The 15,391-nt window shown below is 42.9% G+C and overlaps 1 protein-coding gene across 1 annotated transcript in view; it reads left to right on the top strand.

The window, feature by feature from the left end:
• The window catches only part of LOC103177629 (sodium/hydrogen exchanger 9B2), a 28,575-nt gene extending 13,373 nt beyond the window's left edge, over positions 1–15,202 (top strand). Inside the window, exons 7-13 of the mRNA XM_007891875.2 lie at positions 777–952; positions 3,598–3,704; positions 5,749–5,898; positions 7,675–7,783; positions 10,592–10,728; positions 14,575–14,773; positions 14,866–15,202. Of these exons, the coding sequence (XP_007890066.1) occupies positions 777–952; positions 3,598–3,704; positions 5,749–5,898; positions 7,675–7,783; positions 10,592–10,728; positions 14,575–14,773; positions 14,866–14,930 (943 nt within the window). The 3' untranslated portion in view covers positions 14,931–15,202. The remainder of the gene's footprint in view (positions 1–776; positions 953–3,597; positions 3,705–5,748; positions 5,899–7,674; positions 7,784–10,591; positions 10,729–14,574; positions 14,774–14,865) is intronic.
• Positions 15,203–15,391: the final 189 nt, after the last annotated feature.

Genomic DNA, 15,391 nt, shown 5'->3' with positions numbered 1-15,391 from the left:
CCCGGCTGCTCCCTTTGCTCAGCGGGCTCAGCCTGCTTCATGTCTCCAGCCCTACTCACCCCACCATTGGTGGTTGGGTTTTCAGCCCTTCTGCCCCCACTCTCTGGAACAACTTCACAGAGTTCCACTGACTCACCCTCTTCCTCACCTCTTTCTGTGGCCAGTTCTGGCCAGGCTCCACTGGCTCCCCATCACCGAATGGATCAACTTCAAGAACCTCACACTCGTGTTCAAATTCATTCACTCTCTGACCTCACTCCCCAATCCACCATCTGGTGCCTCCGCTCGACTGGCTCTGGCCTCATGCTCGTCCCTCGCTCATTCCGCCCCACACTGTAGAACACTCTCCCTCAATCCCTCCATCTTGCCCGTCTATCCCCTCTTTCAATTCCTGCCTAAAAACTTTCCTGTTCAACTGTGCTTATGGCCACCTCCCCCCTCCCCCCTTCTCGGAGTCAGGCTCCGCCACTGATAAGCGCTCTGAAACGCTGCCCTGGGTGGAGGGCGCTATATAAGTGCAAGTTATTGTTGTTCTTCTTTCAAGATCTTCCTCAAGACCAACCTCTTTGACCGCGCTTTCAGTCATCATTCATCCCACTCACTCTTGCTCCCACCCTCAGCTCGAGTGCCAAGCCAGGACTGTCAAGCATCTTGGAATGCTCCTCCTGACATGAAATTATATAAATATAAATTTGTACTATTGTATAAACTGTCCATTTGTGTATTTTCTGTGTATTTGTTCTTTGTCACTCTGATTGTGATTTCCCTATTCTCAGGTTTGTACTTGCTGCAGTTTCACCTGCTGTTGTGGTACCCAGCATGCTGATACTCCAGGAGGAAGGGTTTGGTGTTGATAAGGGAATCCCAACACTACTTATGGCTGCAGGCAGCTTTGATGATATCCTGGCTATTACAGGCTTCAATACATGTCTTGGGATAGCCTTCTCTTCAGGTATGTTGTAGTATCTCCAGGCTGTAGATGCTGTAGGTTGTCAGCCTGGCTTAGTTGGTACAACTTCCTCTCTGAGTCAGAAGGTTGTGGGTTCAAGCCCCACATTGGGACTTGGAACTCATATAGTCTATAATGACACTCCAAATCAATGCTGGGGATATGCTGCTGTTTTTCAAATGAGATGTAAAACCGGGCCCCGTTTGTCTGTTTAGGTAGATGTTAAATATTCTATGGAACTATTTGAAAAGAGAAGGCAGTGTCCTGGCTAAAACTGCCACTGAATAAAATTGGTCACCCACTTCATGGCCATTTGTGCAACATTGCTGTGTGCTAATTGGCTGTCGCATTCGCCCTCAAAACACTGCAGTTTACAGTATATCCTATGAAGCGATTTGTACCATCCTCCTATCATGAAAGGTGCTATACCAAATGTAAAGTTTATTATTATTGTTATTTCATCATCTGAGTTATAATTTATAGTTAGCTTGTAAGCGAATCATTAGCGAGAATCTTTGTAGAACATAACTGCTGTTGAATCAAAATAGGATTTTAATCAAGATAGCTGAACCTAAAAATAATGTGTGTGTTTTCCTACAATAAAGTTGGCAGCAGCAGCATTTCCAACCTTTTTCTTGAGGCTACATCAGCTTTTCAAATATAGGTTTTTATACCTTTTTTTTTCTCTAGTTTGGTGGATATTCCCTTCCACTTTGTCATCTGTCGTTGAGTCCTGTAGCTCAGTGGTTAGACCACTTGCCTCTCAAGCGAGTAACCTGGGTTCGATTCCCAGCAGGGTAAAACCTTGGGCAAGTTTCCTTACTCCACATGCCTAATAATAAACCCTCAAGAAAAAAAAACAATAATAAATTGGTCGCTTCAATCCACGACTGTTTGTGGGACACTGCTGTGCGCAATTGGCTGCCGCATTTCACCCACAAATATACAGTCAATTCACTTTAATTATATTCTGTGAAACGTTTTGAGACGTCTAGAAGACATGAAAAGCACTATATCAAGTGCAAGGATTATTATTATTATATTATTGTTTTGCTTATAAAAACAATAAATTGAGCAGATTCTTCACTCACTATTTTTGTCTGCATTTCATAGAACACTTCACCAAAGTAACTGCATTAATAATTTTTTTCCAGATGTGGACATTCTTGTTGCACTGTTGGTCGACTCCATAGCAATATGACCATTCAGTCATTGTGCTCTCAATAAGAAATGGAAGATTTATGACTATTAACACTCTTAGTTGTGCTTTGCCTTTTCCCGTGGACTATCAAAATGTATCCATGGCAATGCTTCTGTTTTGCCTGATCTTAAATGGCTATGAAATGGGAGGATGAGAAAAGTACCAATATCCAAACAAAGAGCTGTATTTGTTGAGGCTGTAAAAGAATAGGCAGTGACATTAGAGCATCGTGCACATGTGACCTCTGTGGTGACTTTATCTACTGGAAGTTGGCCCTTTTAATTCTGTGTGTATCCTGATACAGCTCTGTTTTTCCTGATATCTCTCTTTTTTTTATTTTTGTATTGGCAATTGCAAACACTGCAATAAGTTAATGTCAATCCACCCCCCATGGTGTTGATTTGGTATTCAGTAAATATCGCATAGTAAATAGTATATCTCTATTTAATATTTATAACAATAATAATAATCCTTGCATTTGATATAGCGCTTTTCACGTCTTCCAGACGTCACAAAGCGCTTCACAGAACACACTGTAAAGTGAATTGACTGTATAGTTGTGGGCGAACGCGGCAGCCAATTGTCCCACAGACAGTCGTGGATTGAAAATAACCAATTTATATATTTTGTAAACATAGATATACTAATAAAACCAATCATAATTTTTAAAAAGCCTCTATTAGATTATCTCTAACTTTCTCTCCTCTGACAAAGATGGTACCAACTACTCTGACCTCTCAACAATCCTATAACCTTTTATATGCCTACTAATACAGTCACTACTTTTTACATTAAATCCTGTGAAGCACTTTGATGATATGATAATGCACTTTATCAAATGCAAGGATACTTAATATCATCCTGGGTATCATCCTAATGTATCTCCGCTAGACCCTCTCCATGTCTTTCTATAAATTGCCTAAAACTGAATGCAAACTCCAACTGCTTCTGAACCAATGTCTTGTACAATTGTAACATTACTCGCTTGCTCTTGGAACCCAACCTTGTGAGGGCAAATCACTATTCAGGTGTATAACAAATGTTTTTAAAAATTACTAATGAAGATCAAAAAACCACACTAGAGCAGGAAGTGTGTCTATATATTGTACATTGTGCAGAAAAAAGTAAGTGAATTTTCTTGATCCTGCCTCTCTTGTCATCTACTCCATGGAACCTACTGCTGAGTCGACTTTGGTTATCGCTGCTGTTGCTCACCATTCATGTATGTTCTGTCATTCACAAAACTATATCAGTAATCCTTACATGTGATATAGAGTCTTTTACTTTTATTTCAGGTGGATGTCTGAAAGCACTTTACTGCTCAAGTGTAGTGACTGTGTATTTTGTAAGTGGACATGCCAGTGAATTTGCAAATTGCAATATCCCGCAAACAACCATGAAATGCTGTCTGCAAAGAAATTAATTATGTTATTTCCTTTTTCTAAAGGATCTATGGTTACAAATATAATCAGGGGATTCCTTGAAGTTATTCTTGGAATGGTGATAGGAGCTATTATTGGTTTTATTCTTCGATATATTCCAAGCAAGGACCAGGTAAGAGGCACTTACTGAGCGCCTTTTTTGTTTTGCTTTTCTTTCTAAAACTTTAAGATTTACAGAACTGCTCCTTGGAAGATATGGAATGCTCTACCCAGACAAACTTTAGAGGAGGATTTGATAAGGACGTTTAATAATAATCTTTCCATTTGATATAGCGCTTTATCATGTCTTCGAGACATCTCAAAGCGCTTTAAAAGAGAGATAAACAAATAGTTGGGTGGTAGAGGGCACAAAGAATACAGCGAAAGGACTGGGCATTGAGATTGGGACCTACTGACATCTAATAAACTGGTGGAACAGGCTTGAATGGTTTCCTACTGTTCTTCTAATTTTCCTATGATTCCTGTGCCCAGTTGTTTATGTCACCGTTGAATGGAAGTGCTGAACAGTAAAATCATCGGTTTTCCATGTATCTGCTTTAAAGAATGTTGGTCCAATAGGAGGCCACGATTGGGGGTGGGGTTGGAGGGAAGAGGTCAGTCACATTGAATATTGGGGAGGACAAGTTTGCAGGGCTATGGGGAGAGAGTGGGGGAGTGGGATTGATTTGGGTTGCAAATGTTACACCCCTGTTCAAAAAAAGGGGAGAGGGATAAAACTGGTAACTACAGACCTGTCAGCTGTCAGTGGTTGGGAAACTTCCACAGACCATAATCTGGGACAACATTGTTTTTGACTTAGAAAAAGATAAGTTAATTAATGACAGTCAACATGGATTTGTTAAAGGCAAATTGTGTCTGACAGACTTAATTGAGTTCTTTAATGAAATAAAGGAGACGATTGATGAAGATAATATAGTTGATGTAGTTTACATGGACTTTCAGAAGGGGCTTGACAAGGTACCAGATAATAGACTAGTTAGCAAAATTGAAGCCCATGGGATAAAGGGGACAGTGGCAGCATGAATACGAAATTGGCCAGGAGACAGAAAGCAGAGGGTAGTGGTGAAGGGTTGTTTTCCAGCCTGGAAGGAAGTATACAGTGAGGTATACATTAGGTCCACTGCACTTTTTGATATATGTGAATAACTTGGTCTTGGGTATAAAGAGCAAAATTTTAAAGTTTGCAGATGATACAAAACTTGGGAATGTAGTAAACAGTGAGGAGGATGGTAGCAGACTATAGAAGGATATAGAGAGATTGGTGAAATGAGCAGACACATGCAGTTTAATGCAGAGAAGTGTGAGGAGGAAGAATGAGGAGAGGCAATATACAATGCAGATTTAAAGGGGGTACAGGATCAGAGAGACCTGGGAGTTCACATACACAGGTATTTGAAGGTAGCAGGACAGGTTGATAGAGCTATTAAAAACGCATATGGGATCCTCGGCTTTATATACAGAGGCATTGAGTACAAAAGCGAGGAAGTTTTACTAAACCCTTATAAGTTATTGGTTAGGCCTCACCTGGAGTATTGTGTCCAGTTCTGGGCGCCACACTTTAGGAAGGATGTCAAGGCCCTGGAGAGGGTACAGAGTAGATTAACCAGAATGGTACCAGGGATGAGGGACTTTAATTATGTGGAGAGACTAGAGAAGATGGGATTGTTCTCCTTAGAGCAGAGAAGATTAATGAGAGATTTAATAGAGGTGTTCAAAATGATGAGGGATTTTGATAGGATAGAGAGGGAGAAACTGTTTCCACTGCCAGTGGGTCAGTAACCAGAGCGCATAGGTGTAAGATAATTGGCAACAGAACCAGAGGGCAGATGAGGAGAATTTTTTTTACATAGAGAATTGTAATGGTCTAGAATGCATTGCCTGAAGTGCACTATATAAATGCAAGTTGTTGAAGTTGTTGATATTCTTAAGTATGATGGTTTCCACAGGTTTCAGATACTGGCTGACCCAAAAAAAGTAAGAGGAAACTGAATGCATATATGAAAGAGAAAGGAATAGAAGGGTCTGGGAGAAGAGGGTAGGAGCGGTGGACTCTTAAGTGGAGTATAAACACTGGTATGGATTAATTGAGCTGAATGGGCTATTTCCATGCTGTATTGTTCCTTGTATTTCTATGTAATTTATTTTTCCATTTCCAGGATAATCTTCTGATGAAACGTTTCTACCTCGTGCTGGGTCTGTGCGTGTTTGCTATTTTTGCAGCGACTGTATTTGGCTTCCCTGGTTCTGGTGGACTGTGTACCATTGTCATTGCATTTCTTGCTGGGAACGGATGGGTTGATGGCAAGGTAGGATATTAATCCAATAAGACAAATGTTGAAATTTATTTTTGAAACCTCACAAAATCAGTTTAATCCTTTATTAAAATAACTATCAAAACCTGTGCAAAGAATGGGAAGATCAGTTTGGATTTGGCTGAACCAATGTGCAACCTCGGATCCTCAGTTCTCCTTTCTCCTGGTCTCTGACCAAGACAGCTTTCCTTAACCTTGGCCACATTGCCTGCCTTCACCCCTATCTCACACAAAATGTCAAAACCTTTATTCATTACCTCCTGCTTAGACTTTCCTAATCCACTCCTTGCTGGTCTCCCCATATCTACCATCCATAAACTTCAGCTAATCCAAACCTCTGCTGACCACATCCACACCAAACTCTGCACGCCCAACACCCCAGGTTCCCATTGGGCTCTCATCGGATTAATTTCCAGGTCCTTACACTCGTCTATAATTCCTTTCATTCTCTATTATTTCCTTATCTCTCTGATCTTCATTGGCGGGGGGGCCTTCAGCCACCCTGCCCCCATCCTCTGGAACTCGATTCTGCAGTCCCTCTGCCTTGTCCCCTCTCTTCCCTAACCCTAACCTTAACCCTTCCTTCCTTCAAGACCCATCTCAAGACCCTCCTCTTCAACTGTGCCTTCGGTCACCGTCCTTCCCCACCTGCTCTCCACCTTCCCCGATACCGACCCCCAGCTCGGGTCCGAAACACTAATTGTTCAACGCCTTGAGACATCCTCCTGATGTGAACGGCCCCCAAAAAATGGAAAATGTTAGTTCTTGATCTTCTTCTACCCACTCCTTTGCTTACCTTCCTCCCCCAACCTCCCTCACCAAAATTGGGCTTCCTGTGCACTCCCCTCCCTCTAGCCCACTGTATTGCCCTCCCCCAATCTATCTTTAAGACACACCTTAAAAAACGACCTATTTGACTGCACCTGTAGCTACCTCCCTTCCTTGTTTGTTTGGGGTTCAATCCTGTCTTTGTACAGTGCCCCAAGATGTTACCCTATATAAAATATGCAATATAAATACATATTGTTGCTGTTGCAGATCAAATGGATGTGATTAGAAGATAATTCAAATACAACTATTGATTCAGTTTGTATCGGCATTGTCCAGTGTAAACCTTGAGGCAAATGAAACTGGAAAATTCTCTTGTCTGCCAAATTAGCTAACTTCAGCCACAGCAGCAGTACAGGGGCTAAGTTTGGTCTCAGTACTGAATACTTGGAATGTTAGGAGAGGAGTAAAATCAGGCTTTCTGCTCCTAATCACTATTCAGTGACCTTTTTGGAAAATTCATCAGTATAGACATAGTCTGGCTCAACTGTGATACACATTAGAGAGCCTAACTTTCTGACACTCATCTATTTCACTTGAATTTGATTTCAGAACTAGAGGGTGCAGTACAAAATTCACCAGCTTCAAGTGCAATAGGAGATTAGAAATACACATCTTTTGTAGTGGATATGTGGACAAACTCTCAGAAAAAGTGGCTGATGCTATGTCTGTTAATTTCTTCAGAAATAGCTGGATAAATATCTGTTTTGGAACATGTCAGTGACTAAAGTAATGAACCTCATGGGGCATTGATGGTTACCATCCTGTGAATTAAAGCCTTTGCTAGGTAAACTCTGCATAGTTTGTGGAAGCAGTAAGCTTGGTAGGCCTAATGATGTTTTCTCTCCATGCTTTCCTGTTGTAGGCATGAATAATAAATATTAATGTCACAAGGTGGTGCTGTTTCCTCTTCTCATTTAGAATATTTGTTTTTTGGTTTAGAGCGAAATTGAAGGTTTAACTGGTATTGCCTGGTCCATTTTCCAACCATTATTGTTTGGATTGATTGGAGCAGAGATATCTATTGCCTCTCTGGAAATAAATACAGTCGGTAAGGAATTTAATACTTAATTTTAATATGTAATTCAGAACATTGTAATTTTGTGAAGTGTTTTGATATTTAATTGAAAACTTTGGGTCTCAGCCTGGCTCAAATGATAGTACTCTTGCCTCTAAGTCAGAGGTTATGGGTTCAGGTCCCACATTGAGATTTTGAGCTCATAGTCTAGGCGTACTTTATTATACATGAAACAGGCTAGTGTCTGCCGAACTGATGGAATGAGCAGGATGGTAAGGTTTAAGAAGGCTGTAGAGACAAGGTGGAGCAAGACCATGGAGGGATTTAAAAGTGAGGATGAGGATCTTGAACTCCACTCCTGTGGGGTTAGGGAGCCGGTGGAGCTGGGTGAGAATTGTTTGCTTGCGGAGCCTAGTGCAGGAGAGGACATGAACTGCAGAGTTCTGCATGTGAAGGGAATAGTTGGGAGGTTCAGTGAGCAGAGAGTTGCAGTGGTCCAGGCTGGACATGATGAATCCATGGATAGGGTCTTGGCAGCTTGAGGGGAGAGTTATTAGTGGAGGCAGCCAGTATTGCGGAGGTGGGGGAAAGTTGAATGGGTCATGGATGTGAGGTTTAAAGGTCAGTTGAGAATCGAACAAGACACCAAGGTTCTACACTGGCTCCATGATGTGGAGTGTACATCAGTGTAGATTAATGCTGTCAACACCTGAGATGAGAAAATCCTAACAGGAGCCAAGCAGGAGAGCCTCCGTCTTGTCAACATTCAGTTAGAGAAAGTTGGCTCTCATCCAGCACTTAATATCCGACAGGCAGTTGGTCAAAAGAACAGTGGTCCTGGAATTGAGGGTGAAGGCAGAGAGATAGAATTGGATGTCATTTACATAATGTTGATGTAACCCCCATGCCTGGAAGATATTACCGAGTGGAAGCATGTAGATATTAAAGGAAGACTGAGGTTAGAGCCCTGAGGAATGCCACATGTGATAGTGCGAGGAGAAGCTGTTGGCAGATATGAAGTGGAGACATTGGGATTAGGTAAGAATGAAATCAGGAAAGGGCAGAACAATGAAGGTGAGAGTAGAGGGGTGGAGAAGGGTAGAATGGTCGATAGTGTCGAAGGTGGCAGAGAGATGAAGAGAATGAGGAAGCTGAGAAAGCCCTGGTCACAGATGGAGAGGGTGTGTTTGGTGACTTTGACCAGGGCAGACTCGGTTCTGTGGCTCTATTCTCGGTCCGCCGATATTATCCTACAAACCCACCGAATCCCTCCGCTCAGCAGACACTGGTCTGCTTCATGTCCCCCACCCTGCCTATTCCACCATCAGAGTGGTCGGGCTTTCAGCCTATCTGCCCCCATTCTGGAACTCCATCCCAGAGTCCATCCGACTCGCCCATTCCCTCATTAAGGTCCTCCTTAAGGTCCATCTGGAGACCTTCCTCTCTGATCGCATCGGTCATCTTCCCCCTCTATCTCCCCTCCCTTAGCTCCCACCGGTCCCGAATCCAACCCCCAGTACTAGGGCAAACCCTTGACTCTCCAGCACCTTGGGATGTCCTCCTGATGCGAAAGGTGATATATTAATGCAATTTGGTGTTGCTATGAGTAGTTAAATTAAGAGGGGTTCATGCAGGGATTGCAGGGAAAGGAAAGAGAGAAACTGGGAAGCAATGCCCATTCCAGTACCTTGGAGAGGAAAGGCAGGTTGGAGATGAAATTGTACATGGGGAACAGGGATGCTTCGAGGGAAGGTTTTTTGAAGAGGGGTGATGACAGCTGTTTTGAGGGAGGCGGGAACTTTGCTGGTGGACAAAGAGAGCTTGATGATGTTTGTTAGCAGGGCGGGCCAAGGAGGTAGAACTGGGAGGTCAGGGGAGGGGGTGGGATTGGTGTAAGGGATTACATGGTTGGCTTCATTCAGGAGATGACATAGGAAAGAGGGAGAGATACATAGGAACAGGAGTGGCTGTTCTGCCATTTTATAAAATCATGGTTGATCTATACCTCAAGATCAGTTATGGGACGAAGGTGTGGAGGGATGGATGGAGGCCAGAGAGTGAGGGAGGTGGAGAGGGAGTGGCAGTAGCAAGGGCCGAGGCAGCAAAGCAGATCCTCTCGATTTGGGGCTTGCAGAAATCCATATCGCCTCGCATTTGGAGTTGGAGGAGAGGATGGGCACGGCATGCGAAGGTGGGCGAAGGAGCTGATTTGTGGTGAAGAGGAGTCTGGGGTTGTCTTTTACCTTCAGGATGATCTTGGAGTACAAGTTCAATTAGGCTGAAGCAAGGGTGGAACAATAGGTTTTTGGTGCAGTCCAGCCAGATCTGGCGGTGGGCTATTGGAGCAAGGTGATCATTCATAGGATTTATTGTAAAGTTCAATTATTGCATATTTTATAGGCTAGCATGGCAGCCAATTTGCACACAGCAATACCTCACAAACAGTTATGAAGTGAGTGACCAATTTTATTTGGGGGATTGTTGGCCTGGACACCGGAAGAAACACCCTTCTATTTTCGAATAGAGCCATGGGATCTTTAACATCCACCTTAAAAGGCAGATAGGACCTCAGTTTAACATTTCTTATGAAGTACAGCCCTTTGAACAGTGAAGCACTCTCTAAGCCTATGCTATGTATATTCAAAGTCCCAACTTTCGGCTTGAACCCACAGCCTCTAATTTAGAAGCAAAAAATGTTTCCAACTGAGGCAAGCAGTCACCAAAATGAAAAGTTTCTAATCTCAAATGCTGCTGAGGATCATTTTAACATTGTCGATTATTGCAAAGTGTTGCTTCAAAATATTTGTTTTGGGTATTCAATTATTTCCAATGTTATCCTAGGTCTTGGGATTGCCACTCTGATTATTGCCCTTGTGATCAGAATCTTTGTCACATTTTTCATGGTCCTGTGTGCTGGGTTTAGCTTAAAAGAAAAAATCTTTGTTTCTTTGGCCTGGATTCCTAAAGCTACAGTTCAGGTGAGTGTCTAATAATTAGAGGTTTTACTTTTGAACATCAACAATTTATGACAACAAATGGAAATTTAACTTTAATGCTGTGCCTTTGAGGTTCTTCTCCCGCACTACCTTCTATATAAATTCCCTCTGTGGTTTACCCATCGCAGGCAGCCTTTCCATTGATGTTGACCGTACCTGTCCCACCCACTGTACTCTTTTTAACCATTTTTAACCATTTCAAATCAGAAATAGGTTAAGCTGGTGATGTCTCTTCAGCTAAAACGGTTTGGTTAGATTGACTCCTTCTATCACCTCACTTTCTAAGTTATTGCCTGCTCCACGATTGTTTGTCATTAATGTTAATTCATAGAATCATAGAATTATACAGCACAGAAGGAGGCCATTCGGCCCATCGTGCCTGTGCCGTTGGCTCACTTGCTAGCGCTCTCACTTCTTAATAAGAAGGTTGTGGGTTCAAAGTTTTGAACTAACATAGTTCAGGCTGACACTCCAGTGCAGTGCTGGAGAGACGCTACATTGTTGAAGGTTCCATTATTTGGATGAGACATTAAAGCAAGGTCCCATCTGCCTGTTCAGGTGTTAAAGATCCCATGGCACTATTTGAAAAGTGAGGCAGTTTTTCCGGGTCTCCTGCAAACATTCCCCCAGATACAATTGATTAATAATAATCCCTCCAAAAAACCAAAAACAATAATTAAATTGGTCATTTTCAATCTACGACTGTTTGTGGGACATTGCTGTGCGCAATTGGCTGCCGCGTTCGCCCACAAATATACAGTCAATTCACTTTACAGTGTGTTCTGTGAAGCGCTTTGGGACGTCCTCCCGACGTGAAAAGCGCTATATCAAATGCAAGGATTATTATTATTATTATTATTAATATTGTTTACTTTGTGGTTATATGTCTGACATTTGTGTGCACAAAATTGGCTGCCACATTTGCCTGTAAATTACAGTCACTACTCTTTACATTATATCCGTGAAGTACTTTAAAACGGCCTCCCAAAGTGAAAGGCACTATATCAAATGCAAGGATTGTTTATTTTTCTAAATACTTGAACTGTTGGGAGATGAATTCCCACAGAAGTAAGTGCTACAAACCATAAATTTAAATGCCTGAGGACAGGTAGATCCCATTTCTAGAGATCCATTCTTGTCGAAACAAACAAACAATTACATTTCTATAGCACCTTTCACATCGGGAGGGCATCTCAAGGCACTGGACAGACAAGGATTTGCACCCGAGCTGGGAGTTGGAATCAGGAGGGGTAGAGGGCAGGGAGGGTGGGGGGTAGGAGGGTGACACGGTCGAAGAGGAAGGTCTTAAGATGGGCCTTGAAGGAGGCAAGGGAGGGTGCAAGGCGTGGGATGTTGTTTCAAAAGTAATGGGGACAGAAAGCCTGAAGGTCTGACCGCCGATGGTGGGCAGGCAGAGAGGGTGATATGGAGCAAGCCAGAGTTTGCTGAGCGGTGGGAATGGAAAGGTTGGTACAAGGTTAGTAGGTCCCCAGAGATAGGGAAGAGCAAGGCTGTGGAGGGCTTTGAAAGCAAGGACTAGGATTTGGAACTCTCTCCTCTGAGGGATAGGGAGCCAGTGGAGTTGGGCGAGGATGGGGGTGATAGGCTCACAGAGTTTGGTGTAGGAGAAGACACAGCTTGAGTCTAATATCCTGGTCTCACATCACCTTTACTAGCAAACTGGTCCAATTGTTGCTTACCCACTGAGTAAAGAAACACTTCTGATATCCGTCCTGAAATTGCTCTTTCCAACTCTTAAGTCCTCCTTGTTGGCCTTCCCAACTCTTCCCTCCACAAGCAGCAGAACATCCAGAATTCTGCAGCTCATGTCCTCACAACCACCCTCGCCCAGTTCCACTGGCTCCCCATCCATCAGAGGATAGAATTCAAAATCCTCGTCCTCACTTTCAAGACTTGCACGGCCCCGCCCCGTCCTACATCTCTAACCTGCTGACTTCCTATCAACCTGTCCGCTCCCTCCACTCAACAGGCTTCGGCCTGCTCCAGGTCTCCCGCCCGACCCGCCCTTCCTTCGGCGGCCAGGCTTTCACCCTCTCTGCCCCCCCCACTCTGGAACTCCATCCCACAATCCCTTCACCTTGCTCCCTCCCTTGCCTCCTTCAAGGCACAACTCAAGACCCTGCTTTTCAACCGTACCTTCAGCCGCCCTCCTACCTCTCTGCCGTCCCTCATCCCAACCCTGACCTCTCACACTTGGGTCCTGATCTCCGACTGTTCAGCGCCTTGGGATGTCCTCCCGACGTGAAAGGGGCTTTACAGTTGTAATTTTGTTGTTGTTGTCCTCTTGTTCTTCTGTTTTGTTGCATCCTAAAGTATTAATCTGGATTTACTTTTTCAGTCCCATTTAAGATGTTATACACCTCTATGAGATCCCCTCTGAGTCGTCATCTCTCAAGGCTGAAGAGGTCCGGCTTGACTCACCGTTGCTATTAGTTTGGGCCAATAGAAAACTGCGGGCACACCTTTTCCGCAACATACCCGTCATCAATGTAGTTTCTGGCCCGTGGGCCGCTCGCACTGTTTACCTGACGTCAGTGTGGGTGGGGTGGCTCCTGCACGCATGCGGAGTGCAGCGCAAGCGGCAAATGGGCTACACTCGGAGGCCCCACTGTTGGGATTGCCTGTGTGTGTCCGTGCCTCTTTTATTTGTGCATGTATTTATGAGTGTCTCAGTGTGTGTATGTCTCTTTGTGTCTGAGTGTGTGTCTCTCTCTCTGAAAATGTGTCTGTGTGTGTCTCTCTCTGTGTCTGTGTCTGTCTGTCTCTCTATGTCGCTGAGTGTGCGTGTCACTCTCTGTGTCTGTGAGTGTTTGTGTCTCTCTGTATTTCTGAGTGTGCGTGTGTCTCTGTCTGTTTGTGTTTCTCTCTGTCTCTGTGCGTGTGCCTCTGAGTGTGTTTGTGTCTCCCTGTGTCTTTGAGTGTGCGTGCCCCTTCACAATTTTCCCGCAAAATTTAGCAAAACTCGACACAGTATCCCGCAAGAGTTGTAAAGCGCTTCGCTTTTAAAATGTCCGCACTTTTCTATTGGCCCAGCTCATAGCTCATTCCTTTAATACTGGGAATCATCCTCATAGCTGTCCTCTGCACCATCTCTAGGGTCTGGTGCTCTTATGCTCATATGCAGTATTCAAGGTGTGGTCTGACCAGAGCTGTGTACATCTTGAGAATGATGTCTCAACTCTAAATTCAACTGATTTAGTAATCTAGCCCAGCATCCTGTTTGCCTTGTTCATTGCTGCCATACACCTTTTTTTGACATAGTAAGTGACGAGTCAACTTACCCATCTAGATGTAGATCTCTTTCAGCTTCCCCTTGGCAAGTTCAGTCCCATCCATGGAGTACATCTGTTTCCTATTCTTGGATCCTATATGTGGTACTTTGTGTTTATCAGTATTAAACTTCATTTGCAAATTATCAGCCCATGCAATACTCTATCAAGACCTCTTTGTAGGACCTTTGTTGCCTCCTGATTCCATAGTCCATCTGACTTGTGTCCTCTGCCAATTTGACTTAAGCATTGATATCTTACTGTGTAATGAATCTCCTCCAAGAAGCTTGCTAAAGAAAGGATTTGCCTCAGTGACTACAATCATGAGAGACTCACTTGAAACTAGTGTGAGGATAATGTTTAGAAATCTGTAAATATCAATCATTTTTGGTTACTTGTGTTACACTTTTACATGACTTTCAAGCTCTATGTTGGGAATTTTAACTCATAGTCTAGGCTGGCAATCTGATGAACTGCTGAGGGCTCACTGCGTTGTTGGGGGTGCTGACATTAACCTTTTTTTGTGGTGCTTGGATAGGCTGCCATTGGATCCACAGCTTTGGACACAGCACGAGTACGAAACGACATGATTTCAGAAGAGTTTGGTATGACTGTTCTCACTGTGGCCTTTCTTTCGATCCTCTTGACTGCTCCAGTGGGAGCAGTTATTATTAGCTTGGCAGGACCAAGATTACTACAAAAATCAAATCAAATGGCACCAAATAACCGAGAAGCAGGTAAGACTTAAACCTTTTGGTAAATTAAGCTCCTCACCAGATAATTATTAAATGATATTGAGTTTCAAAGCCTTGGTTTATATGTTCTATAGGTACAGACGAATACCAAGATATACCACTGGATGAAAATAGTCAAGAATTGGAAGATGCAGTTTGAATATTCACCAAAGCATCGCTTCAATATATTTCAACAATTCCTTAGAAAAATAATTCTATGAATAGACAATGAATGGTTTTTTTAAATATGTGCTTTTTTATTGATTGTACATGATGGAGATTTTTTTAAACCCTCATATTTACATAAATATATGTTTTGAATAGTGGAACTGTTATTTATTCACAGATCTATGAAGTATTTCTAATTTTTAAAATGTTTATATGATATGTTTACAATTAACCTTCAGAATTATTTTCTGTGACAATCAGTTGCCCTGCTTATTTACTGTATCAACCAGCCACTTGAATGTCATCAGAGGCCTTTGGTAAGTTGCTCTTTATTCAGACTTCCTTTCCTCAAGAGAGATTTTTCTTTTCTTCCTTCCTTACACCTTTGGGCAGTTAAGTGACACCAGTGTTATTTTGTTCATGACTCCTTTTCTCTCTTCCTCCATGAGTGTT

This window comes from Callorhinchus milii, unplaced genomic scaffold (genome assembly GCF_018977255.1).
Source record: "Callorhinchus milii isolate IMCB2004 unplaced genomic scaffold, IMCB_Cmil_1.0 Scaffold1, whole genome shotgun sequence".
NCBI lineage: Eukaryota > Metazoa > Chordata > Chondrichthyes > Chimaeriformes > Callorhinchidae > Callorhinchus > Callorhinchus milii.
Note: the sequence above shows the minus strand (reverse complement) of the source record. Positions and strands in the feature narration are given on the sequence as shown.